Source organism: Somniosus microcephalus, chromosome 29 (assembly GCF_052327205.1).
Source record: "Somniosus microcephalus isolate GS21.2 chromosome 29, FLI_Smic_1.0, whole genome shotgun sequence".
Lineage (NCBI taxonomy): Eukaryota > Metazoa > Chordata > Chondrichthyes > Squaliformes > Somniosidae > Somniosus > Somniosus microcephalus.
In genome coordinates, this window is record NC_141015.1 from 22,324,069 (window position 1) to 22,349,644 (window position 25,576).

The 25,576-nt window shown below is 47.6% G+C and overlaps 1 protein-coding gene and 1 long non-coding RNA gene across 6 annotated transcripts in view; one reads left to right on the top strand and one right to left on the bottom strand.

Moving 5' to 3' along the window:
- Positions 1 to 25,576, bottom strand: part of ptpn20 (protein tyrosine phosphatase non-receptor type 20) — a 505,217-nt gene that overhangs the window by 320,848 nt on the left and 158,793 nt on the right. For all 5 annotated transcript variants that reach the window (XM_085970355.1, XM_085970356.1, XM_085970357.1 and 2 more), the window contains exons 6-7: positions 3,934 to 4,063; positions 576 to 974 (exon numbers count right to left, since the gene is read on the bottom strand). In XM_085970355.1, the coding sequence (XP_085826481.1) occupies positions 576 to 974; positions 3,934 to 4,063 (529 nt within the window). The remainder of the gene's footprint in view (positions 1 to 575; positions 975 to 3,933; positions 4,064 to 25,576) is intronic.
- LOC147098540 (uncharacterized) overlaps positions 20,358 to 25,576 on the top strand; it is a 41,132-nt gene continuing 35,913 nt past the window's right edge. The window contains exon 1 of the long non-coding RNA XR_015074190.1: positions 20,358 to 20,443. This is a non-coding gene — a long non-coding RNA (uncharacterized LOC147098540). The remainder of the gene's footprint in view (positions 20,444 to 25,576) is intronic.

Below are 25,576 nucleotides of genomic sequence, written 5' to 3' on the forward strand. Positions count from 1 at the left end.
CTTGCCTGTCCGAAAGCCACCATGATTGCAACCTCTGCAATTTTAACCTGCTCCCCTGAGCAGGCAGCAAGGACACACGCCCGGGGCCAACAGGGTCCTTCCTTACATATGCATGTTGCGGCCCGATGACATCATTGAGACCCGACTGTAATTTTAACTCAGGCCTGAGCAGGGAATCCACCTGGAGTTAAACTCGGGGTCAATCCACAATCACGACCAACAACAGCTAAAGGGCAGTAGGTCATTCTGGGCGAGGAAGGTCACAGAAATTAAACCCGTGAAAGGAAGAATTAAGTAACAATACCTTCCCTCAAGTCACAAAAGGAGACTTGGATAGATTGTGAGAAAGAAACAAATAGCGCACCTTAGTTCTTACAATATTTAAAAATCTGTTTCCTCTAAAACCTTATTCCTGAGGTAGAAGAATACAACCGGAGAAAATTGGAGCCTGATTTAGAGGGCTCAAACTGAAGTCAATCCCCAAGGGAGTCAGCATGGCCTGGTTTCACTGGACAAGTGGTGAGCGTGACGTAGATTGTTTACAGTGTGAGAATTCCATCTACAGTTCCACTTACCCTCCAATGGCATCGCACTTTCCAGTCTCTGCAGCCTGCCTTGGCAATCCTTGCCTCCTCCATAGGCATCTAGTGCCGAAGTGATGCAAGCTTCCGAAGAGCTGTGGGCTTCCTTGTTTCCCAGAGCTGCCGGCTGCGATCTGCCATTTAGGAACTCCCTAGATCTTGACAGGTGCTGGCTATAGGAAGAAATCCCCATGAGAGGCTTGGAAACACTGTAGTTCCCATTAGCATCTGGAACCACAGCGAAAGGCGTGGCACTGCTGTTCCTTAGGAGATAGTCTCTGCTGAAGCTCTTTGTGATGGGCCCTGAGTGGGAGGAAGCCTGGTAACTAAGGGACCTGCTGGACAGCCACAAGTCAATGCCTGCTTCTGTTGTCTGCGGAACCCTGTCCTCTCCTGAAAAAATCAGCACAAAATGTTCACGTCAACTCAAAGCTGTTGACAAAAAGAGCATCACTTCACTGAGCCACTGAATTTATAGCATGCAAGTGCAATTACCAGAGGAGACGTGCTCTTTTGCTATTATAATCCCAATTACCACTGATTAGCACGCTGATTTTTTGATTTAAGATGAATTTCAAACACTGAAAAAACATTCAAAAGAAATCAGGTAAAAAATTAGCCAACCTGTTGATGAAATAAATCTGAGTCGCACAGAAGTAGATTCTTGCAAAAATCAACCTCCTGAAGTGATCTTTAGATTATTGATTACAGATTAACATACAAAAGAATCAATGCAGTAATTATTGCGAGTCCAGTGGTGATTGCACCGCATTTACCAATGTCACGATGATGAAAACATTTTACTTCTGTACGTACAGAAGCTGAATTCACCACACAGTCAGTCAATGTATAAATGATAGAAGTGCATTGGCCCCTAACTTAAAGAAAGACATTAACTGGAAATTAATTTCAGCAGTCTCAGCCCAGCCTGCAGTGACTGTGGGTTCACAACACAAATTGGCATTAAGGGTTAGGAAAATCTCCGCTGCCCCACTTCTGTTGCACGGCCAGGAACACATAGCACACCGCCCAGCCTGGGATTTTCCACCCATTAACCTTCAGGGATGCAAAATCACGGGCCGGGAAGTGGCAATTTCCCTGACGTGGGCCACTGGCGAGCTCCAGGAGTGGAACAGCCGGATTTTTATTCTGAATTGGCAGCCTCACTGCAATGGACCACAAGGGTGTCTGTTGTGCAAAATGGAAGCATCTACACCGAGGCAGAATGTTGGGGCAAAGTACTGTACAGGAAGGTTGTGCAACACCTCACCTGCAAATACTTGATCCAAACAGTCAGTCTCACAACTGCCAAAGTGTTTAACTCAGTTTCCCCTCTTTGACTCAGTAAGCTTATCCAATGAGTGGCCAGTAGAGTCCCAGGTCCGATCCCCTATCTGTAGAGAGTTATCTGATCTCACCACAGGAAGACACTACATTTGGTCTCAAAGTCCCTTGAATAGGGAGGGAAGTTGTCCAAGGGAGACCTTATTGTCTGATCACTTCTGATGACCACACACAGAGCGTGGGAGATGCGGCCACCTGCCCCACAAGTGGAAGATGAGGGACAACTCAAAGTGTGGCCATGAGTTAAAAACCATGGAACACATCACATCAACCTGCCCGCTGAGATCTGTGGCGGGAGGCACCTCATTTCTCCACTCGGCATCTCAGGAGGCCATCGAATGGATAGCAAATCTAGACATCCCAATTTAAGCTTGTCCCGTCGTATGAAACAACCTCTGATGACTTGTGCTGGGCAGGTGAGGGTAGGATCAGGTTCTGCTATAATGCCCAGATAGTCCGCCAGGACTCACTGTCTAAAACCATGTCTGAGGAACTGCCACCTGAACGAAAAGCTACCTCAGCATGAGCCAGCTCCTTCAGGTGGCTGAAACCACACTATACAATATCAGCTAACACGTACATAAAGGGCTGGATTTTCATTGAGGAGGCGGGTAGGAGGCGGGACTACAACTTTCGGGGTTGTAGTCCCGCCTCCATCGAGTTGTAGCCAACCCGTGCGATTTTGACTTGATTGACCTTGTTGAGCCCGCCCAACGGGCTCAGCAGGCCAATTAAGGGCCACCCGGCAACAGGTGACGTCACAGATTGATATTTCATCTGTCAAGACCCTTTGACAGATGAAATATCAGTGTTTGACAGCTGTTTGAAGCTGTCAAACACTGACAATCTGTATTCTAAGTGAATTCCTTCCTCTCAGGGTGATTTAGAGATCTCCCCGGAACAGAAAGCTGAATGCTGCAATTTTTGACAGATCGCGGCCATTCTGCTTTCTGTGCCGCTGAGATGAGGGACTCCCGAGACCTGAAGGAAGGAAGGCTGTAAAGGTAAGTAAAGGTTAATAGAACTTCTTTAAACACTTTACACAGACCAAACACACTTACCTCTGCACTCATGCACCCATCACTCACCTGAACACCGGACATCTCGACCCCTCCAAGCCCTTCATCCCGACGGCCCGCCTCGCTAACTTGGTGTGGTTTGGAGCAGTCGGGAATCCCACACTTCAGCAATAAAAATAGGGATTCGGCTAAAAACTGCCTGTTAACTACCTGTTAACAGGCAGTTAATTGGCACTAATCCCCTTCCTGCCTGGGGGAGGCGGGTCCCAGCGCGGGTCAGGTACCCGCCTCCTTTGAAACGGGCATGGAGGCGGGTTGGGGGGGGGCGGGATGGGTTCGTGCCCCCCGATTTCGAGATTTTAACCCCTCACACGCCTCCAATCCCGCCTCCACGGCCCAATGAAAATCCTGCCCAAAGTCTTTGATGAAGTCATTAACCCAGTTAAATTAAACAGGCCTTTGGTCAAATAGCAGGCAAAGGAATTTCAGAAGGACATTCATTACTGATACTGCTCAGTGCAATATCAACCCCAGAAGAACAGGTGAGAACAGGTTTATTTTACAGTACAAACCCTTAAACTCTGTCCCGTCAGAAGTCTCCTGGATAGATGATGATAAGATGATCGGAGAGTTCTGTCTCCAACTCATCTCTCAACGGCATCCACTGACAATTAAAATCATGTTTAAACTGGAGGCTCAATGAGAGGCTTATTGCCATTCAAGCAGGTGTATCTGAAGCTTTAGAATGAGATGATTTGCAGTATTATCTCCCGGGCAGCATTTAAGATGACACACAGAGTGGGTTAACAAGATCTATCACCTGTTAAAATCTCCAGATTGCACAAGCAACCTGCTGGGTTATAGCATCTCCTGTCCTTTCATGCTTGGAACAGCCTGGCACCCTCCTGGCTGCAGAGGTTTCTGTAAAACCTGACACACTGAGCAACTTCGTGACAGCATTATCGAGACCCCGCGTTTTGAAAGACTACCTTTGTGGTTAATGATTCTGCGAGTCACAGCAGACATTTCGGGCAATGTTTTGCGATGGAGCCTCTCTCTGATCACCGAGCTCCGATCAGGCTGGTTCGTGGCACTGTCTTTCCGCTCTGCCTGCTCTACCTGCAAAAGGCGATGAAAAGACGATTTGAAATATGTATTCATGGTCAGGACAAATATTCATCCCTGCTGGACAGCAAGCTCTCAATCACTCGAACCCAGCAGGAAATTATGGTTTTTTTTTTAGTGGAAGGAATTGTCACGGTTCACTAAGCTGCAAAAAAAAAATCCAAAATCATTTGAAAAACGATTACAATCAAATGCAGGATGCAAGGTTATAGTGCACAATGTGTTGCTATTCTATACAGTTCAAAGGTCACAGGTCGCTAGCAGACTACCACTCATCTGTGTTTCACAGACACCAACTACATACACAAGTCCCAGCATCGTAGTACTGTACGATGTATAATAAGTGATTCTGCAGTTATTAACAAGCCTAAAGGGAATAATTATTCCTTAATAGACTGTGTTTTGTGTTCCGGTGATAGCAATCTCACACTAATATCGCTGCGTTCTGCTTATACCAATACCTTTCTGATAATAATCTAATGTTGCCTTCATCACAATGAACATTAAGATTTTTTTTTACCAGTTTTCCTGCCTGTCTTTGCTGACTCCTCACTGAGGTGCGATTCCCTTGTAGCCCCAATGCTCTACAGTGCCTTGTCCAAACAGCCATTACACTGAGTGCTGGCAGGCTATTCAACTGGGAGGGGAACCGCCTCTGAGCCCTCACTCAACATCCATGCAGGGGTTGCTGAACGGGAGTGGGAACACAGCCCCCCCTTTTCTTCTCCCTAAGCCCAAGGGCACTGAGGATAATTGTAAAACCCCACTGCCACCTCCGCTAACTCAGTACAGATTGTAGATTGAAGCTGGGGGGGCTTGCTGCCTTAGATGGTTCAAGTCGCTGAACCATTAGGGAATTGCATCATTGAACATAATCAAGAACCGGGAAGGAAGTCAAAGCCAGGTAACAGAAGGGGAGATGGGAGACCAAACAAAAAAAATTGCTTGATTTTTTTTCAAATAATCCCATTATATTTTTGCTTGGTATTCTGGTATTATAAATAAAAGCTTGAGAGTGCTTACTTTATACTGTAGGAACGTCAGAACAGGAGTAGGCCATACAGCCCCTCGAGCCTGCTCCGCCACTCAATTAGATCATGGCGGATCTGTACCTCAACTTCACTTACCGACCTCAGCTTCATGTCTCTTGATACCCTTACCTGACAAAAATCTAACGCTCCCAATTATACTGTATCGTTAGCAAAGGGAATCATTGAAGCTCTGGTGGCTAAATGCACTGTTCAGTGTTGAACGGAGCGACATAGGTACATCCCAGTTTGATCTGGTCACCATATTGTACTGTACTAGAGAGGGTACAGAGGGTAACGAGGATGTTGCCTAGACTGGAGAATTTTAGCTATGAGGAAAGATTGGATAGGCTGGGGTTGTTGTCTTTGGAACAGAGGAGGCTGAGGGAAGATTTAACTGAGGTGTATAACATTATGAGGGGCCCAGATAGAGTGGATAGGAAGGAACTGTTTCCCTAAGCAGAGGGGTCAATAACCAGGGGGCATAGATTTAAAGTAACTGGTTGAAAGATTAGAGGGGAGTTGAGGAGAACCTTTTTCACCCAGAGGGTGGTGGGGGTCTGGAACTCACTGCCTGAAAGGATGGTAGAGGCAGAGACCCTCATCGCATTTAAAAAGTACTTGGATATGCACTTGAAGTGCCGTAACCTACAGGGCTACGGACCAAGAGCTGGAAAATGGGATTCGGCTGGATCGCTCTTTTTCGGCCAGCACAGACACGATGGGCCGAATGGCCTCCTTCTGTGCTGTAAACTTCTATGATTCTATGACCTCTGGTCTGTGCTGAGTTGGCTGCTCTCAGACAATTAGCTTCAGCACCCCGGGATTAGAAGGGTATAGAATTGGCCAAGGTGGCTTCTACCAGAATGCCTGCACGTGTGAACATCAGCGAGGACAGGATTGGGCTTGGCTGCGATTCCCTGCATGAGGTAAAAATCTTGCTGACACCTCACCTCCAGGTCCATGCATGAAGAGTGGCCATGCTGCTAAACCATGAGGGGGCAACCAGTGCCTGTGGGCCCATAACCCAGTGTGGGTCAGCACCTTCAGAAAGGGTGGGTAGGAAATTGTAGCGGGGGGGTGGTGGGGGGTTACTAAAATTAAAGGGAATCATTGTTCAAGGGGAAGGAAAAGTGCCTAGAAGAGGTCAGGGTGACATGCAACGTTCCCGCTAAGCAGCGCGGCCACATAGCGGTTTGGAGGTCCCGCGCAGGCCGCTCACGGGCTTTTCAATGTAAATAACCGCGCATGCGTGAAAAAGTGAATGGGCCGCACAGCCAGTTAAAGGGCCCGCGCACCAAAAAACAAAAAATGACAGGGAACATTGGTGACATGTACAGTATCATGATATCAAGCACGAGCAATAGATGACATTTTTGCAACGCTATACTGGCCCAGTAATTCCGGTCCCAACGCTTGAGTACGGACGGGGTACTCACGCGTGGGCCCGTTGGAAGTGCCGGATTTCAGCATGCGCAGCGCATGCGCGGAAAACCGGCATTTCCTCTCCTCTGAACCAAGGGGTTAAGAGGCGGTTCCCTTGCGACGTTGGAGGCAGCGCGTACGCGTTGAACTTCGTTTTTTTTGACAGGTTTGTCCGTGCGTGAAGGCCTCCACTTTTTACGAATGTAAAAAGCAGACGTAAGGACTTAGTTTTAAAAGGTAAGTGGTCTAATAATTAAAGTTAGAAATTTTTTTCCACAGGTTATTATTTTTAAAGAATTTACAGTAAGGTAAGTGTATTTTTGGACCCGATTTCTTGAAAAAAATTTTTTGGCAGAAATTTGAATAATTGTTTAAATTAGTTTTTTAAAGTTATTAATAGTTAATTTAATTATTGGAATTTTTTTAAACTTTTATTTAAAGTTTAAATAGTGTTTTGGGTGCCCGTACTTTTCATGAGTTTGACAGGTCTTATGTCTAACTCATGAATGGACTTTTGTAAACTCCCATTGGTTGCCCAGTGCTCACGTGATCCCAGCCGGCTCATCGCACTAAGTACGTCGCTGGATCACGCACGCACAGCGCGCTGGGAGCTGAACCGAGCCACATATCGGAAATCCACGCAGGCCCAGTCTTCAAATGTCAGCGCGATATGTAAGTGTAGGTCGGGGGCTTGCACCCGCGGGAAGCCCCCGACCCGAATTTCTGGGTCATTGTTTGCTGGGATCATGTTGTCACAAAGTGTGTAACTTTCCAAAACCTCTGCCCTCCCCGTCAGAAAAAGTGAGAAACCTTAGTCAGACCAATTTGTTTTTTAAACTGAGAAACCTAGGTTAGAGCTAAGGCCCATGTCAAGGCAAATCAGGAAAGAGTGGTTAGATAGGAAGATAGGATCAGGCGACGGCCATTCAGCCCCTCGAGCCTGTTCCGCCATTCTATTAGATCAAGGCAGATCAGCAACTCAACTTCATTATCTCGCCCTTAGAACATAAGAACATAAGAAATTGGAGCAGGAATAGGCCACTTGGCCCCTCGAGCCTGCTCCGCCATTCAATAAGATCATGGCTGATCTTGGGCTCAAAGCCATTTCCCTGCCCACTCCCCATAACCCTTCACTCCCTTATCTTGCAAAGATCTGTCTATCTCCACCTTAAATGTATTAAATGACCCAGCCTCCATGGCTCTCTGGGGCAGAGAATTCCACAGATTTATGACCCTCTGAGAGAAGAAATTCCTCCTCATCTCAGTTCTAAAAGGGCGACCCTTTATTCTGAAACTATGCCCCCGGGTTCTAGATTTCCCCATGAGGGGAAACATCCTCACTGCACCTACCTTGTCGAGCCCCCTCAGTATCTTATATGTTTCAATAAGATCACCTCTTATTCTTCTAAATTCCAATGAGTATAGGCCCACTCTGCTCAACCTTTCTTCATAAGTTAACCCCCTCATCTCGAATTAACCATGTGAATCGTCTCTGAACTGCCTCCAATGCAAGTATATCCTTCCTTAAATAAGGAGACCTTGATGAGGAGAGATTGGGTCGATTGGGCTTGTACTCGCTGGAGATTGGAAGAATGAGAGGGGATCTCATTGAAACTTATAAAATTCTAACAGGACTAGACAGACTAGATGCAGGAAGGATGTTCCCGATGGCGGGGGAGTCCAGAACCAGGGGGGTCACAGTCTAAAGATAAGGGGTAAGCCATTTAGGACAGAGATGAGGAGGAATTTCTTCACCCAGAGAGTGGTGAACCTGTGGAATTCTCTACCACAGAAGGCAGTTGAGGCCAAGTCATTAAATATATTCAAGAAGGAGTTAGATATATTTCTTAAGGCTAAAGGGATCAAGAGATATGGGGAGAAGGCAGGGACAGGGTACTGAGTTTGGATGATCAGCCATGATCTCATTGAATGGTGGAGCAGGCTCGAGGGGCCGAATGGCCTACTCCTGCTGCTATCTTCTATGTTTCTATGACACCCTTACCGAACAAAAGTCTATTGATTTCTATAGTAATCTGGGATGTAATGTTTAAGTTATCCACCAGATGGAGCCAAATATTAAGGGTTCACATTCACCTGTATTTAAGGTAATGGGTCATGTATTCAATGTCCTGGTACACCAGTTTATATGGTAATGTGGCATTGCATTATGGGTATGACTCCGAGGTTCATCCTCCATCTTGGCTCGTGCAGTAAGAATTGTGTGCTTGCCTCCAGCTTGTAAGAGCTATGTCTCTCTGCTACACCATGTAAATAAACAGTTGGGTTTTGTTCCTAATATCTCGCTTCTCTCAGTTTCTGACCTTACCACTCGGATATCACATATTGGCGACGAGGATAAACAGATCACATCTTGACGAAGAAAAAAAAAGAGCACTGAATAACGGATCATGGCTGCTACGGTAGGAAAGATCTCTGCTTTTGATGTTCAGACGCAGACCTGGGATGAATACTGCGAGGTGTTGATGCATTTCTTTGACGCAAATGATATAAATGATGTTGGAAAAAGGAGAGCTATTTTGCTCACTTCCGTGGGAAGTCAGACGTATAGTTTAATGAGAAACTTATGCAGTCCTGCAAAGCCTAGAGACAGATCATTTGCTAACTTAGTGGCCTTGCTGAAGGACCATTTCAATCCCAGACCGAGTGAGATTCTACAGCGTTTCAAATTTAATTCACGGAACAGAAAACCGGGAGAGACTGTATTGGATTATGTAGCGGTGTTGCGAAAATTGGCACACGGTTGCAATTACGGCAACAACCCGAAAGACATGCTGAGAGATAGGCTAGTTTGCGGGATAATGGCTGATCGAATGCAGAGGAGATTATTGTCCGAGACTGGGCTTACATATGAAAAAGCATTGGAATTTGCTCAAGCCATAGAGACAGCGAACCGAGATGTAAAAGAAATACAAGGTTCAGACTGGGCTGCTACAAAGCAAGTTGCAGGTCAGGTTACTGTGCACAAGTTAAACATGCATCAGAAACCACAACGTGAGCATGTAAAGGCATGTTATAGATGCAATGGCGATCACCTGGCGAGGGAATGCAGGTTTCTGGAGGAAAAGTGCCACAAGTGTGGGAAAAAAGGACATATAAAATGTGCATGCAGGGCAAAGGCAACCGTGGAGGAATACAAACCAAAAGGGAGAGGAAAGCAAAACCTAGGAAGAGAAGTGAAAAAACAGGGAGCACATCACATCAGCGGAGAAGCTGAGAAAGACGACGACATGTTCATAATGCATAGTATGGTAGAGAACATTCCAAAAGTGGATCCTATCACTTTGCAACTGACAGTAAATGACTCTAAGGTCAACTTTGAAATGGATACAGGATGCAGGGTAACCATAATGAACAGGGAGGAGTACTCAAAATTGTGGAACCGTGCAAAAGTTCCAGAGTTAAAGTCTTGCTCTATGCAGCTTAAAACATATACTGGTGAACGAGTGGCGACATTGGGTACAGCTACTGTAACTGTGCAACACAGGGACACCGTGGAACAGCTACCTGTAGTTGTAGTATCGGGTTCCGGACCAAACCTGTTAGGTCGGGGCTGGATACAAGAACTTAAATTAGATTGGGGAGCAATAAATCAAATAGAGGGAGGCAAACAGTTGTCTTTGCAAGAAGTGTTGATTGAACATGAGAACGTGTTCAAGGAAGAACTTGGCACATTTAATGGCCCCCCAGCTAAGATTTATGTAGACAAGGAGGCACTGCCAAGGTTTTTTAAACAACGACCTGTGCCTTATGCCATGAAGCCAAAGGTAGAGGCTGAGCTTGACCGTCTTTTGAGAGAGAACATACTGGAACCCGTGAAATGTTCAGAATGGGCAGCTCCCATTGTACCTGTTTTAAAACCGGACAATTCGGTAAGACTCTGTGGAGATTATAAATTGACAGTAAATAGGGTGTCTAAACTAGAACAGTATCCTATTCCCAAAACAAAGGATCTCTTTGCAAACCTGGCTGGAGGGAAGAAATTCACGAAGCTGGATATGAGTCATGCATACTTGCAGATTACACTAGATGAGGAATCCAAGAAGTATGTAACCATAAATACACAGAAGGGTTTGTTTACCTATAACCGCTTACCATTCAGTGTCTCATCTAGTCCAGCTATTTTCCAGAGGACTATCGAGGGTGTACTGCAAGGGATCCCACATGTTTCAATCTATCTGGATGACATTCTGGTGACGGGAAGAACTGACCAGGAGCATCTGAGCACTCTGAGAGAGGTACTACAAAGATTGGAGAGGGCAGGGTTACGGCTCAAGAGGAGTAAGTGCACTTTCCTGGGGAATGAGGCCGTGTTCCTGGGACACAGAGTGGACACCACCGGGCTCCATCCAATCAAAGAGAAGGTACAAGCACTGCAGGAGGCCCCAGCTCCTACCAATGTGACTGAGTTAAAAGCTTACCTGGGACTGCTAAACTATTATAACAGATTTTTACCAAACTTGGCAACAGTGTTAGCACCTCTTCACAAACTTCTGCACAAGGAGACACAGTGGCAGTGGGAAGAGGAGCAGAGGGTTTCATTTGAACAGTCCAAGAAACTGATGCTGTCCTCGGATGTGCTGGTTCACTACAATGCAGAGAAAGACATCATTCTCTCTTGTGATGCTTCACGGGGTGGGGGCGGTTCTGTCACACAGCTTGGAAGATGGAACAGAAAGACCAATAGGGTTTATGTCTCGAACTCTGACACCGGCGGAAATAAACTATTCCCAGTTAGATAAACAGGGGTTAGCAGTAATGTTTGGGTTACAGAGGTTTCACAAGTACATATATGGCAGGAAATTCACCATATGCACTGATCATAAACCTCTTCTATCTCTTTTTAATGAAATGAAAGTAGTACCACAGATGGTGTCACCCCGGATCCAGAGGTGGGCAGTGACATTGAGGGCATATGAGTATGTCATCGTTTACAAGGCGGGCAAGTACCATGGGAACGCAGATGCCTTGAGTCGTCTTCCACTGCCAGGTACACCTATCCGTGCAGCTCCAGAGGACAGAGTTTTGATGTTGGAGGACACGGACACGGCAATTGTGACCGCGGAACAAGTAAGGACATGGACCGGTAAAGATCCAGTACTGTCTAGAGTCCGAGAATATGTGATGAGGGGTTGGCCACAGCATCCGGAAGGGACTGATTTCATACCTTACAGTGTCAGGAAGACAGAGCTGGGTGTGCAGGATGGTTGCGTGTTGTGGGGAGCACGAGTGATTATTCAACAGCCAGCACAACAGTCTATCCTAGGGCAACTACATCAGTGTCATCCTGGAGTTTTGCGTATGAAAGCCTTGGCAAGGAGTTACTTGTGGTGGCCAAAGCTAGATGAGGAGATAGAAAATCTAGTCAAGACATGCAGCACTTGTCAAGTACACAGGAAGGCACCAGCAGCGGCTCCTCTCCACCCCTGGGAGTGGCCGGATAAACCATGGAGAAGATTACATGTAGATTATGCAGGTCCATTCATGGGAAAGATGTTCCTTATAATCATTGATGCCCATTCCAAATGGATGGATGTTTATCCTGTAAATTCTGCTTCATCTACTGTTACTATAGACTGCCTGCGTAGGAGTTTTAGTAATCAAGGGCTGCTGGAGATCGTAGTAAGTGACAATGCCACGTGTTTTGTGGGTACAGAAACAAAATAATTCATGAGAAACAATGGCATAGTGCACGTGACCTCAGCTCCATATCATCTGTCTTCAAATGGACCTGCGGAGAGAGCCGTACAAACATTTAAGGAGGTGATGAAAAAAAGTGTGGAAGGGAGTTTGGCAGCCAAGGTGTCACGAGTTCTGTTCAGCTACAGAATAACACCTCAATCTACCACAGGACTCTCTCCTGCTGAGCTGTTGTTAGGACATCGACTACGCTCCACTCTTGACCTGGTTCACCCAGACCTAAAAAGGAAGGTGGAAAACCGACAAATCAAACAAAAGGAGAACCATGACAGAAGGACAAAGAGCCGCAGTTTTGGAGAAGGAGATGTGGTCCTTACCAGGAATTTCAGTTATGGTCCAAAATGGATTCCTGGCGTCATAGACTCAATGACCGGTCCAGTATCATATACGGTCATGGTGGGAACTGGTCAGGTAGTACGCAGACATGTAGATCAGATACTGACCAGACAAGGGGAAATTGAACTGGAGGTTCCAGAGGAGATGTCGGAGGACAAGTTGGCCCCCAATTATCCAAATGCATCGGTGGTACCACCACCACGAACAGAGCCAGTTCCACCTGGACCCCTTCGTCAAGAGGAAACCATCGTAGCAGAGTCAGATACTCTGAGTACTGCTCAGGAGCAGCAGGTGGCTCTACCACAACCAAGCAGGGACTTGACTGTAAGACGTTCACCAAGGACTCACAAGCCGCCAGAGAGATTGATAACGACCTGCTAGATTCGTTCAGTATGGACTATCGTTAAAGGAGTTTCCTTATGGGACTTTTTAAGAATGTTGTTAAGAAATTAATGTTCAACTTAAGAGGGGAGGGATATAGTAATCTGGGATGTAATGTTTAAGTTATCCACCAGATGGAGCCAAATATTAAGGGTTCCCATTCACCAGTATTTAAGGTAATGGGTCATGTATTCAATGTCCTGGTACACCAGTTTATACGGTAATGTGGCATTGCATTATGGGTATGACTCAGAGGTTCATCCTCCATCTTGGCTCGTGCAGTAAGAATTGTGTGCTTGCCTCCAGCTTGTAAGAGCTATGTCTCTCTGCTACACCGTGTAAATAAACAGTTGGGTTTTGTTCCTAATATCTCGCTTCTCTCAGTTTCTGACCTTACCACTCGGATATCACAATTTCAGTCTAGAAAAAACATCCACAGCCTTTTGGAAGAGAGAGCTCCAGATTTCCACTGCCCTATGTGTGGGAAAAAAATTCTTCCTGATTTCACTCCTAAATGGCCTAGCTTTAATTTGAAGATTATACCCCTTTGTTCTGGATTCCCCCACCAGAGGAAATAGTTTCTCTGTAGCTACCCTATCGAATCCCGTTATCAGTTTAAGAGAATGACAAGCTTGGCTTTTAAAAGCTTGTTGGTTATAAGGGGAATGGAGGTCCAGGAAAATCATCTAATCTCACAACACAGAAGGAGGCCATTCGGCCCATCATCCCTGTGCCGGCTCTTTGAAGGAGCTGTCCAATTATTCCCACTCTCTCAGCACTCTCCCCATAGAAAGAATGACTAAGAGATGGTTCGATAACTCTGGATTTTAACCACAGTTAAGATGTGTGACCTTTCCATGGACAATATTTTTTCATTATTAAAATAAAATGCTTTTTGACCTCTTTCCTACATCAGGAACTATCCCACACGGAGTTACTGGACCTTATGTTACTTCCTTTATGAAGGAATTCTCTCCCAGTTGGAGTCCTCCAGGCTTAAAAAAAACTCTCCCTTGTGCCAACTGATGGATTACCGCCCTCACTCCGAGATGAATACAGTTACAAACAGGAGTGCCTGCGTTCTGTATTAATGTTTACAGTAGAGAGAAACCACATGACATGTGAAGGAAGTCTGTGCCAGTAGCATAATAAATCAAGTTAATTGGTTGCGGACATTGATAAAAACCATACGCAGACGCTGAGTATAAGATGTAACCGTGATGTGTCCAAAAAAGTGCTCGGTGTTGGTTTCTTTTGGGGCTTTTTTTCTGTGAATTTTCTCTCCTGAAGGCACTCAGTCCATGCAGTGGTGTGGTACATGGGTGCTGCCAGCTACTCGGCACCTTGCCCATGTATTCATTCATTTGCACTTACCTTGGCTCTTCGAACATAGAGGGCATCACTGCCCAAAGTGTGTCAGCTGTGGCTCAGTGGGTAGCACGCTTGCCTCTGAGTCAGAGGGCTGTGGGTTCAAGTCCCACTCCAAGAGACTTGAGCACAAAAATCTAGGCTGACACTCCAGTGCAGTGCTGAGGGAGTGCAGCACTGTCGGAGGTGCCGTCTTTCGGATGAGACGTTAAACCAAGGCCCCGTCTGCTCTCTCAGGTGGACGTAAAAGATCCCAAGGCACTATTTCAAAGAAGAGCAGGGGAGTTCTCCCTGGTGTCCTGGCCAATATTTATCACTCAGCCAACATAACAAAAACAGATTATCTGGTCATTATCACATTGCTGTTTGTGGGAGCTTGCTGTGCGCAAATTGGCTGCTGCATTTCCCACATTACAACAGTGACTACACTTCAAAAGTACTTCATTGGCTGTAAAGCACTTTGGGACGTCCGGTCATCGTGAAAGGTGCTATATAAATGCAAGTCTTTCTTTCTTTTTCTTTCAACCCAATCCTGTTCTCATCCTGGGTCCACACAGGTGCACTTTAGCAGCAGAAGCCACTGGCTAGCGATCAGGAGCAGGAACCCTGGCTGATTCTCCCCTCCCTAACGCAGGAATGATGAGGCCAACTGCAGAGATCCAGTGCTTGTTTTTTTTTTAACTTTTAAATAAAGGGCTCGATTTTGCCAAGCGCAAGGAGGCAGGTTTGGAGGCGTGCAAGGTGGTAAAATCACCAAAAATGGCGGGCGGGCCCGATCCCGCCTCTGAGCAATTTTCCCAAATGCGTGTTTTCTGACCCCCTTTCCATCCCACCTCCAAGAGGTGGGATAGGCCCTTAAGGCCCTTAACAGCCCCTTAATTGCCTCTATTATCCCATTTTGAGAGGCCTTTCCGATTTTTAGACATTTCCCCCCATCCTACACGCCTCCTCTGGAACACGCCAGGTAATCCTGGCGGCCTCACAATTGGATTGCTTACTAACAGCTGCAGCTTCACCATTACAAAGGAGTTTTCACCGATGATCATTTGCAGGTGGCAGAACTTTGTTGTCTCAGGTCTGGACGAGCTTTTAGCAGGCCTACTCATTGTTGTGGAAGTTTGGAGCCTGACACCCATCTCCAGTGTGGACTCCTGGGAAACCCCTTTCCCTACCTTGACTGAGCGCTTCCTCAACTGAGGCATATACCAGAAGCATGACGACTATTTAATTCCTTTCCTCCTGGACATCAGATTCGGACAAAGACCAGCTGCGGCAGCAGCAGAACCCTGAACAACAGCACCACCAACAGCAGGAGCAACAACAGGAGCGCCAAGCTGCTAGTCACCCACCTGAAGCTGCACAGGCCAGAAGGTGCCAGCGTGCGACAACATTGCTGCCCGGGATGCAAGGGACGCACTCATCTTGGCCAGATTTGGTGAGCCTGCACAATCAAACACTTTTATCTCGCACCTTCTTACCAGAGCATCCACAATGGACAAGAGCCTGCGGATTCCTATCGCTCTGACCACCATACTGACAATTGCAAGGCACCCTAAGCCCTCAATGTGAGAGTCCCATTTGTGAAATGACACAGGCCACAACTGCAACAGTTTGCCATCAAATCTGTTTATAACATTACATGGATGGCTTGTCAAAAAAAATACAACAGAACACCCAAGTGACTACCCTTGTGACTACTTATGCTTTATTTTCCTCTTACACATGCTCCTACATGGTGCTTCCCCTGTGGCTTCAGCAGATGTGGAGGCTCCTTGCTCACTTTCTTGCTGCTCCTGTCTCGACGCCATTGGCGGCCGTCCTCTGGGGTGGCGAACTTGTGAGGGCTCGGCAACAGTCTGCTGCTCCTGCAGCTGTGCAGGGGCTGAGACGCCCATCTCAGTTGGGTGGGGACTCTGGTGGGGCTCTGAGCGAGGGCACCGCAGTGGCATGGTCATGTGAGTGCTTGGAGAGGAGCCCCCACTTCCTTGTTCTCTGCCACCAACATCCCTCTCGTGGGTCAGCCCCACTTCAGAGCTAGCAAGTGGTTTGACAGCACCTTGCTGTACTTCAGGGGGCCCATGAGGACCCGTTTCTGCACTGGAAGTCCTACTCTAGAGGATTTCCATGAAGGTCTGGTTTGTATGCTCAATGTCTGATCATCGCTCCTCAAGAGATGTCATTCTAGTCTGAACAATTACCATGTTTTCCATACCCTGGTGACTAAGCTCCTCCATGGCCGTAGCCATCCTCTCCTCTACCGTAGCCATCCTCTCCTCTACAGTAGCCAGCCTTACCACGGAGTTAGCCATCCTTTCCACGGAGGTTGCCATCCTTTCTGCGGTGATGCGTTCATGCGCCAATGCCTCCACAAAGGCTCTGCTCATGTTTGCGATGGACTCCTCCATTCGCTCCACACTCGCAGTGACCCTGGAGACAAAACCTGCCAGAGACTCCTGCACCTGTTCCTGGAGTTCCAGCACCACTCTCCTTCTGGGTGGATCCGGAGGCACAGGGTCGACATGCAGCTGAGCTGAGCTGGGAGCGCCCTGCACCCTCCGATGAGGTTTCTCCACTGCTGACCCTGTCTCCACAATCTGCTGATGCTCATTTGTGAGCTGTGATACACCAGGTGGCAACACTACTCTATCTCGCGAAGGTCCCACCGAGGTGTGAGTGTCTGCGCTGGTGCTGGGTGCGATGAATTCTGCTGACGCTGCGCCCTCAGAGGTTGTAGCTTCCTCTGAGGAGTCTGGAAGCTCAGGCTGTTCCTCCTGGACAGTGGGGACGGGGGCTTTCGATGGTCCTGTGGGGGAGTAAAGGAAAGAGTTAGAGATGTGAGGTCAAGGTTACACGCATATTGAATAGTGCAGATGATCATAAGTCAATCTGTTAGAGCATCAGAATCATTATCAGTGACTTATGCAATGTCAATGAGAGAGATGCCAAACTATTCTGTCACCAGCTTGCTGTGATGCGCCCATCTGTCCATCCCCCACTTGGATATCGTCCTCGATCCCAGTGATTTCCAGGGCCGCCTCCTCCCAGGGGGTGAGCTGGGCTACTGAGGGTGGCCCTCCTCCTGTCATGGCTCTTTCCCTCTTTTTGTGGGCTCTCTTTTCCTGCAATGAGGGACACAAGTGGGGTTTGATGAGAATGAAAGAGTGAGTGTAGAGAATCCATAGCATCGATGCTTAGAAGGATACAAAGGACCCTCCCTGTGTGTTGTAAGTTGTTGTTGTCATTGCATCACAGTGAGAGAGTGTGAGGGCTGCATGGTCGAATAGTTAAGTGAATGTGACCATAGAGAGAGAGGGAATGGGTAAGGGTGCAGGGATGTAAGTGTCAAGTGGGATGTGGAGGAAGAGGTTGGCAAAGCAGAGTGCTGGTGAGGAGAGGTGATGGGGATCAGATTGAGGGTGATGGGAAAGTCATACTCACTTTTCCTGTGCGGAGAAGGTCATGAAACCTCTTCCTGATTTGCAGCCAGGTTCTGCGGCTCAGCAAAATGGAGTTGACCTCCTCAGCGACTTGCAGCCGCACAGCTTTTGTCTGCTGGGGTGGCTTTTTTTCTCCCTGAGGAAGGGAACAGCACCTCCTTATTACATCTGGCTCCGTGCACCAGAGCTTGGAGGGAGAGCTCATCAAACCGAGGTGCACACTTTTGCTTGATCGTTGACATTGTCGGGAAATCAACTCCTTCATATAAATTGCAGAGCCTTTGCAGTCTCCAGAAGAAGCAAGACTGCTTGCAGGCCTTAAATCCAGCAGCATTGATGACGTCATCGGAGGCGACTTTCTGTCTGAAAAGACTCATTGGGCCAGGGGTTCCCACACGCAGGAAATCAATTGCCCAATTAGGGGAAAATCCCACTTTTTCAATACTTCACTTAGGAGTCGGGGTCCTGACACGATTTCCACCTGACATGCTCCAGCCCGCCCACACTGGCAAAATCCAGCTCAAAATCTCTGAAAATACCTTTTGTTGCTAAATAAACCCTCTCGTTATAATACAAATCGGCAGCGCCCCCTGCACACTGATGGGATCCCTGGGTGGTTTCCTGCAATGCTAAAGAAAGTATGAATGTGCATTTATATAGCACCTTTCACTTCCATCAGATGTCCCAAGCTGCTTCACAGACACTGAATTACTTTTGAAGTGAAGCCATTTGTTGTTTTTGGCAATTTGCACACAGCAAAATCACACAGACAGCAAATAAGATCAACGGCCAGTTAATCTCTTTTTGGTGGTGTTGATTGAGGGAGGAATGTTGCCAGAACAGCAGAAGTCACTGTCGGAGGTGCCGTCTTTCCGATGAGACGTTGAACCGATCTGTCCTCTCGGGCGGATACCAAAGACCCTACGGCACTATTCAAGGAAGAGCAGGGGAGTTCTCCCGGTGTCCTGGCCCAACATTTATCCATTAGCCAACATCACTAAAACAAATTAACAGGCCATTTACCTCAATGTTGTTTGTGGGAGCTTGCTGTGCGCAATCTGACTGCTGCGTTTCCTACATTGCAACACTTCAAAAAGTACTTCATTGGCTGTAAGGCACTTTGCGACGTCCTGAGGTCGTGAATGGCGCTATGGAAATGCAAGTCTTCCTATTTTTTTTAGCTATTTTCCCTCTCCATTTCTGGCTGTCTCCATGTTGTATTTTACTCCTGGTCCAGGCTGCAGGCAGGTCACATTGCTCCGTTACCCAACACTAGGAGGAACCCAGGGTTGACCTGCCCATTGATTTTCCCTCTTTCCCCGTGGGAAATCCCTTGCTTACACCCTCTCATTCCCCTGGTGACACAGTTGAGATTGAGAATTCACTGTTTGGGGAATGGAAGGTATGTTACTAGCAGTAAGTGTTGGAGTACCACTGTCTCACTTGTAGTTTAAAGTGTAACAAATAATATATAATAATTATGACAATGTACAGGGTGAATTGTGCTTACTTTCAGTACATGTAATCTTATTAAAAAACCAGAGTTCAGAGAAGGACACAACAGGTAAATATTGTATTCTGAACAAACTGACCAAAAAACAGGTTCCATCTGCTAACCACTTGAAGTAGTAACTGGGGCAGAAGGACACAGATCCCAAAGGTGCCCTCCAACTGACACTCAAAAGCCCACAGATCATACAGTGCTGTTCACATGATAGGCCGAGGGGCACAGCTCCATTGTGTCCTCCACCCAAAGGCCAAGAGGCACAAACTCCATTGTACCATCCACTCACAGGCCAAGGGGCACAGGTCCATTGTAATCTCCACTCACAGGAAAAGGGACACAAGTGCTATTGTACCCTCCACCCATAGGCCCAGGGACATAGGGTCCATTGTATCCTTCACCCAGTAGACTAAGGGGTACAGGCTCCATTGTTCTCTGCACCCTAACAGGGCAATGATCTGAAGTAATAATGGCCCAGAAATTCGGGTCCCAACGCGTGAGTACGGACGGAGTACTCACGCGTGGACCCGATAGAAGTGTCGGTTTCTTGCATGCACTACGCATGCGCGGGAAACCGGCATTTCCGATCCTCTGAACCAAGGGGTTCAGAGGTCGAATGCGTGCGCGCAGGAGTCTGCGCGTGCGCGTTGAACTTCCTCTTTTTTTACAGGTTTGCCCGTGCGTGAAGGCCTCGACTTTTTGCACATTTAAAAACCAGACGTAAGGACTTCATTTTAAAAGGTAAGTGGTCAATTAATTAAAATTAGAACATTTTTTCCACAGGTTTATTATTTTTAAATACTTTACAGTAAGGTAAGTGTATTTTTAGCCCCGATTTTTTATAAAATTATTTTTTTCAAAAATTAAAATTATTGTTTAAAATAGTTATTTAATGTTATTTATAGTTGATTTAAATAGTGTGATGTTTTTTTCAAATTTATTTTAAGGTTAAGTACTGTTTTGGGCGCCCGGAGTTTTCATGAGTTTGACAGGTCTTTCTGTCAAACTCATGAATGGACTTTTCCCTCCTCCGATTGGTTGCCCAGTGCTCACGTGATCCCAGCCGACACATCGCACTAACTACGCTGCTGGGTCACGCAAGCACAGCGCGCCGGGAGCTGGACCGGGCCAGACAGGAAATCCACGCAGACCCAGGCCTCAACGGCCGGCGCGCTAGGTGAGTGTAGGTCGGGGGCTTGTACCCGCGGGAAGCCCCCGACCCGAATTTCTGGGCCAATGTTATTGGTGCATCGTGAGTGCACATGTGAAGTGCTTTGGGAAATCCGGTGATCATGAAAGGCGCTATAGAAATATAAGTCTTTCTTCAAAATCATTAATACATACCTAATTTTGCAGCACACAAATCTTCCTCAATACCTTCTACACCTCGTTGATTTGTGTGTGGACCCTGTGCTGTGTTATATGGGATTTACCAGAATGGTTCCGGGGATGGGGGATCTTAGCTACAAGAACAGGCTGGAGAAGTTAGATTTGTTTTCATTAGAGCAAAGGAGGTTGAGGGGTGATTTGATAGAGGTGTACAAGATTATGACAGGTTTGGATAGGCTAGACGGGAAAAAGCTGTTCCTACTAGTTGATGGTACAAGGACTAGGGGACACAGATTTAAGGTTTTGAGCAGGAGATACAGGGGAGATACGAGGAAAAACTTTTTTACGCAGCGAATGCTGATGACCTGGAACTCGCTGCCGATGGAAGTGGTGGAAGCGGACACACTCCATGTTTTCAAGGGGAGACTGGATAGACACTTGAGGGAAATAAACTTGCAGGGCTACGGGGATAGAGCGGGGGAAATGGGACTGACTGGATTGCTCTTCAGAGAGCCGGCACGGACTCGATGGGCCGAGTGGCCTCCTTCTGTGCCGTTATGACTCTATGGGGGTGATTTTCTCAGCCCCGAGGAGGCGGGTATGGAGGCGGGACTGCCGGGAAAATGGCAGAATTTGGGGGCGGGTGGCAAACGCGCCCCCCTACCCGCCTCCACGCTGTTGTGTCTGTGTATAATAAGACACAGACTGCAGGAGAATGGTATAACAGGTGTTTACTCAACGTGGCTCACACGGGAACTGGTCTGTACAGATTACTACTCAGTGCTATATGCAGGTGTGGTCACTGCCGGTACTGCAGTATACATGAGCTGTAAAAAGTAGTTCCCCCCTTAAAGGTATATACATTACACATGCCATCTTCCCAGGAGGTGGGTTGCCGTCCTTCGCCAGGTAGTCAACAGGCAGGAAATATGATTATCCCCTTTTTGCCCTCACAAGTGCGGGCTTCCCGACGGCTGCAAAACCCGCCAGCTCAGCGAGGCGAGTACTGGGTCTACGGGGGTCGGGCGGGATGGGGTGCAAAAGTGTGCTGTGAAGTTAAGTGATGGGTGCAAGAGTGGAAAGGTGAGTCTGTAAGTCCTAACAGGTAAGTCCTAACTGTTAGTAAAAGTGTACTTACCTTTATTTCTTCCTGAAGGCTTCAGTCGGTTTCTATACGGAGACTCTCGGACCTCCGTGTTGCAGATGAGAGATGGCCGTTGCATTCTCAGATGCAACAAACATCTCATTTCTGTAAAAGAAAGAAGGTTGATGAGGTCTTGTATGCAAGACCGCATCAAACTACACAGAATGTCAGTGTTTGACAGCTTCACAGAGCTGTCAAACAATGACATTTCTTCTTTCAAAAATTCTTGACAGATGACACATCATACGTTGACGTTCTCTGCAACCAGCTCCGCCCTAATTGGCTTGCTAAGCCTGCCGGGCGGGCTTAACGAGGTCAATCAGGGGAAAATCCCGCTGGTTGGCCAGAAGCTGATGGAGGCGGGACTGAACTGAAACCCGACAAGTGGGAGTCCCGCCTCCAAAAGCTCCCCATTGAGAAAATCACCCCCTATGACTCAATATATTGCTACATTTTATTTACAAAGGTATGATATTTTTGCCACTGATGTCACAAGACAGATATATTATGAACTGCACATTAGGGTAGTTCACATGGACAAGAGTGGCCAGAGATCAGACTGTGCTTTTAACAAGGCTGATATCAGTTATATCTTGGCAATCGTATCATTGCTTCAATGCAGCATTAGCGGAAACAATAGCACAGTAATAATGAGTTGGTCTGTCCTCTGATATTGACGCCATCTTATATTAATCTGATACACAGAGAACAATGGATCGGCAGGAGGGAGTGACATGGGCAGAGTAACACATTTAAGTAAAGATGACCTCGGAACAGAATTAAAGACCCTGAATTAAACAGAAATGGCTGCTGCGATAATGCTAGGGCCTGAACGAATGACCAAACATTGCTTGAGTCCTGGGAGTGACATGGACAGAGTCCAATGGACACTAACATATGCTGACATGTATAAACCCTCTTTAATTTACATTCTTGAAACGTTGTGGAGTTAATAGGACTAAACATATTAGATTATTTGATCGGGACATGAACTGGACACATTTTCCTCCGTCGGTTATGATTGAAAGAAAGAAATAATAAGACTTGCATTTATCGAGGGAAATTTGACCCTCGACAAGATATTGATCAGGAAATCGAAAGCCAATTACTATTTTTTCCCCTCATTTCCTGAAGGCACTGACTCAACGTGTCTTGTGGTTTGACAAATACCGGCCACCCTCTGATACCTCGCTCAAGGGGCTAATTCCTCATGTGGGAACCTCGACACTGAGCATCAGCGATGAGCTACTCAAGTGTTGGGGACTCCGCCTGATTCTGCCACCGAATGCTGAAGCCACGCACCGTTGAACTGATTTCTTGCGGCTCACACAGGTCGCATTTTCAAAGTTTGTGTCAATGACAGTGTGACAGTTTCAGATTGTGTCTCCCCGGTGCATGTGGGCTTCAGCAAGTTGTATTTGTAACCGGACGCACTTTAAAAGCCTTGGCTGAAGGACAATTTATTGCAGATATGCAGCGCAGGCTTGTGAATAAGTGGGCTATTAGGCACTTTGTACCATAGCATACTGGCTAACGCTTGCTCGTGTAGCATTGCGGCCGAGTCCGCCTCTGAGTCTCAACGGGTTTTCCCCTTACTCATTGAAAAAATGGCACAGCATCCAACTGGAAAAGGATGGAACCACCAGCTCCAGCGTTTCACTAGAAACCCAACAGGCTGTGGGGTGGGGAGGGAATTTTAGCCCCCCATCCCCCCCGCCGCCCCCCTCCCCATCAGGATGGGTGGGAGAGGGACAGGGGGCTAAATTCTTAAAAAACTGAAACTCGACCCCAATCCGCCACGAACGTGCCTACTTCTGGTTTAACCGTGGCGGGTTGGGCGGGGCGGGTGGGTAACCGGCCCTTGAGAGGCGGACCAGTCATTTAAATGTGTTAATGAGGTGGCATGCCTCAGATTTTAGCAGACTTTTAGATTTAATGGCTGCGGCCCGGGTTTCCCAGGGCTCGGGAAACCCGGCAGCTGAAGGGAGGCGAGAACGGCCAGATCCAGCAGTTAAATGCTTTTCCAGCACTGCCTGTGAGCCAGGAGGAGCAGGAGTGATTCTCCCGTGGCCCCCCCGAGTTACCCTGCCACGGCCGGCCTCACTCCCTGTGATCCGCTGGATCCCCACTCTCGATCCGATAACCCCCCCAGCCCCTATGTCCAGGCCAACCCCTGATATCCAGGTCGATCCTCCCAATATCCAGGCCGGCCACCCCACCCCACCCCGATTAGCAGGCCGCTCCCCACCCCCGATCACAAGGCTTCCCCCCCCCTCGCTCTCCAGGCCAACCCCCGATCAATCCCCCCCTCCCTCCCTTCTCTCCGGTCCCCTACTGCGGCCTTCTAGCATGAACTTGTCAGACCAAACAAAAGCACTTCAAAAGAACTAAGGGGAAAAATTTGGTTGCTTTGCACAAAGCAACTAGCACCCGGGCACAGCGCCGCTGACGCCTCCCGCGAAATTCAGCGCGAGGTTAGCGGCAGTGCTAGCCGGTAATGCCCGGCGGCGCTGCGCCTCCGGCAATTTCATCCCCATGCACAGCGCACGGCTCGTGCCCCGGCCGCAAACTTGGCTCGCGCCCCCTGACCTACCGCCAGACGCTGTGTCTGACAGGGTAAGGGGGCCGTGTTTGCGGCCGGGGCAATAATTAATGGGCAGGTGCCGGGCGGTCATTCTTTTTCGGCCACCTGCCAGCACCTGCCCCCTTTCACCTCCACGCAGGATGCCGGCCACGATCGGGCAGCCCGGCACTCCTGTTGAGCAGTTTCAGTAGCTCCCTGCCTCCTGCTTGGGGCGCTACCACTCAATTTCGGGCGTGGGTGGCGCTAAATTTTTCAGGGCGAGCCAATTTTCCCCCCTATTCTTTTAAATAGGAATTTCGTAATAAGGTTCAAATAGAAATGTTATTACTTCCCTTAAACTAACAATTCAAATAAAGCAAATGAAAGAAAAAACAGTCTGTTGGACATAAACTCTAAAGCGTGAAGTCCCAGTGCCGGTTATGTGTCGCTGGTCTATCAATAACTTCCCTACCATTCACTGCAATATCCCAGTGAACATTTCGAAGTGTACGGCCAACTTATTGGTTTCAATGGTTGAATTGCAGGACTGACCAGCTCTGGAAGAACATCAGTTGTTTCCGTGTTTCTATCAAGCGATCGCAGGCACATTCTTTCGAAGGAAGGAGCGGTGCGGTAAAACAAATCATCGAAAGTCTGAGGGTGTTTTAACTGCCTGAACGCCCCCCCCCACCCCCGCCTGTGACTCTGGTACTCTCATGTGACAGGATGAGGAAGGTACATCGTGTCATGTGACCAGGAAGGGGTAGTGATACAGGTAACACCATAACTCGGGCTGTAAGTATAAGATAGCCACTCATAAATCCAATCAGGAATTCAGGAGAAACTACTTTACCCAAAGAGTGGTGAGAATGTGGAACTCGCTGCCACAAGTAGGGGAGGGGAGTAGCATAGATGCATTTAAGGGGAAGCTAGATAAGCACAGGAGGGATAAAGGAATAGAAGATTCTGCTAATAGGCTGAGATGAAGAGGGGTGGGAGGAGGCTCGTGAGGAGCATAAACATCGGCACAGACCAGTTGGGCCGAATGGCCTGTTTCTGAGCTGTAAATTTTATGTAAAAATTACAGGAGTGATAATGTATCTATGTGCAGCATTCCTAAGAATGATCCAGCTTTCATCAACATTTTGAATTGTAAGCCAACCGTGATTGGAAATATGCCTGGCGGTGTCATCACATGACCTTTAGCCTCCAACTGCCCCTCCTCCACACTCCTGTCATTGGTCGCCCGACGCGCGATACATTGCCTTCCCGCG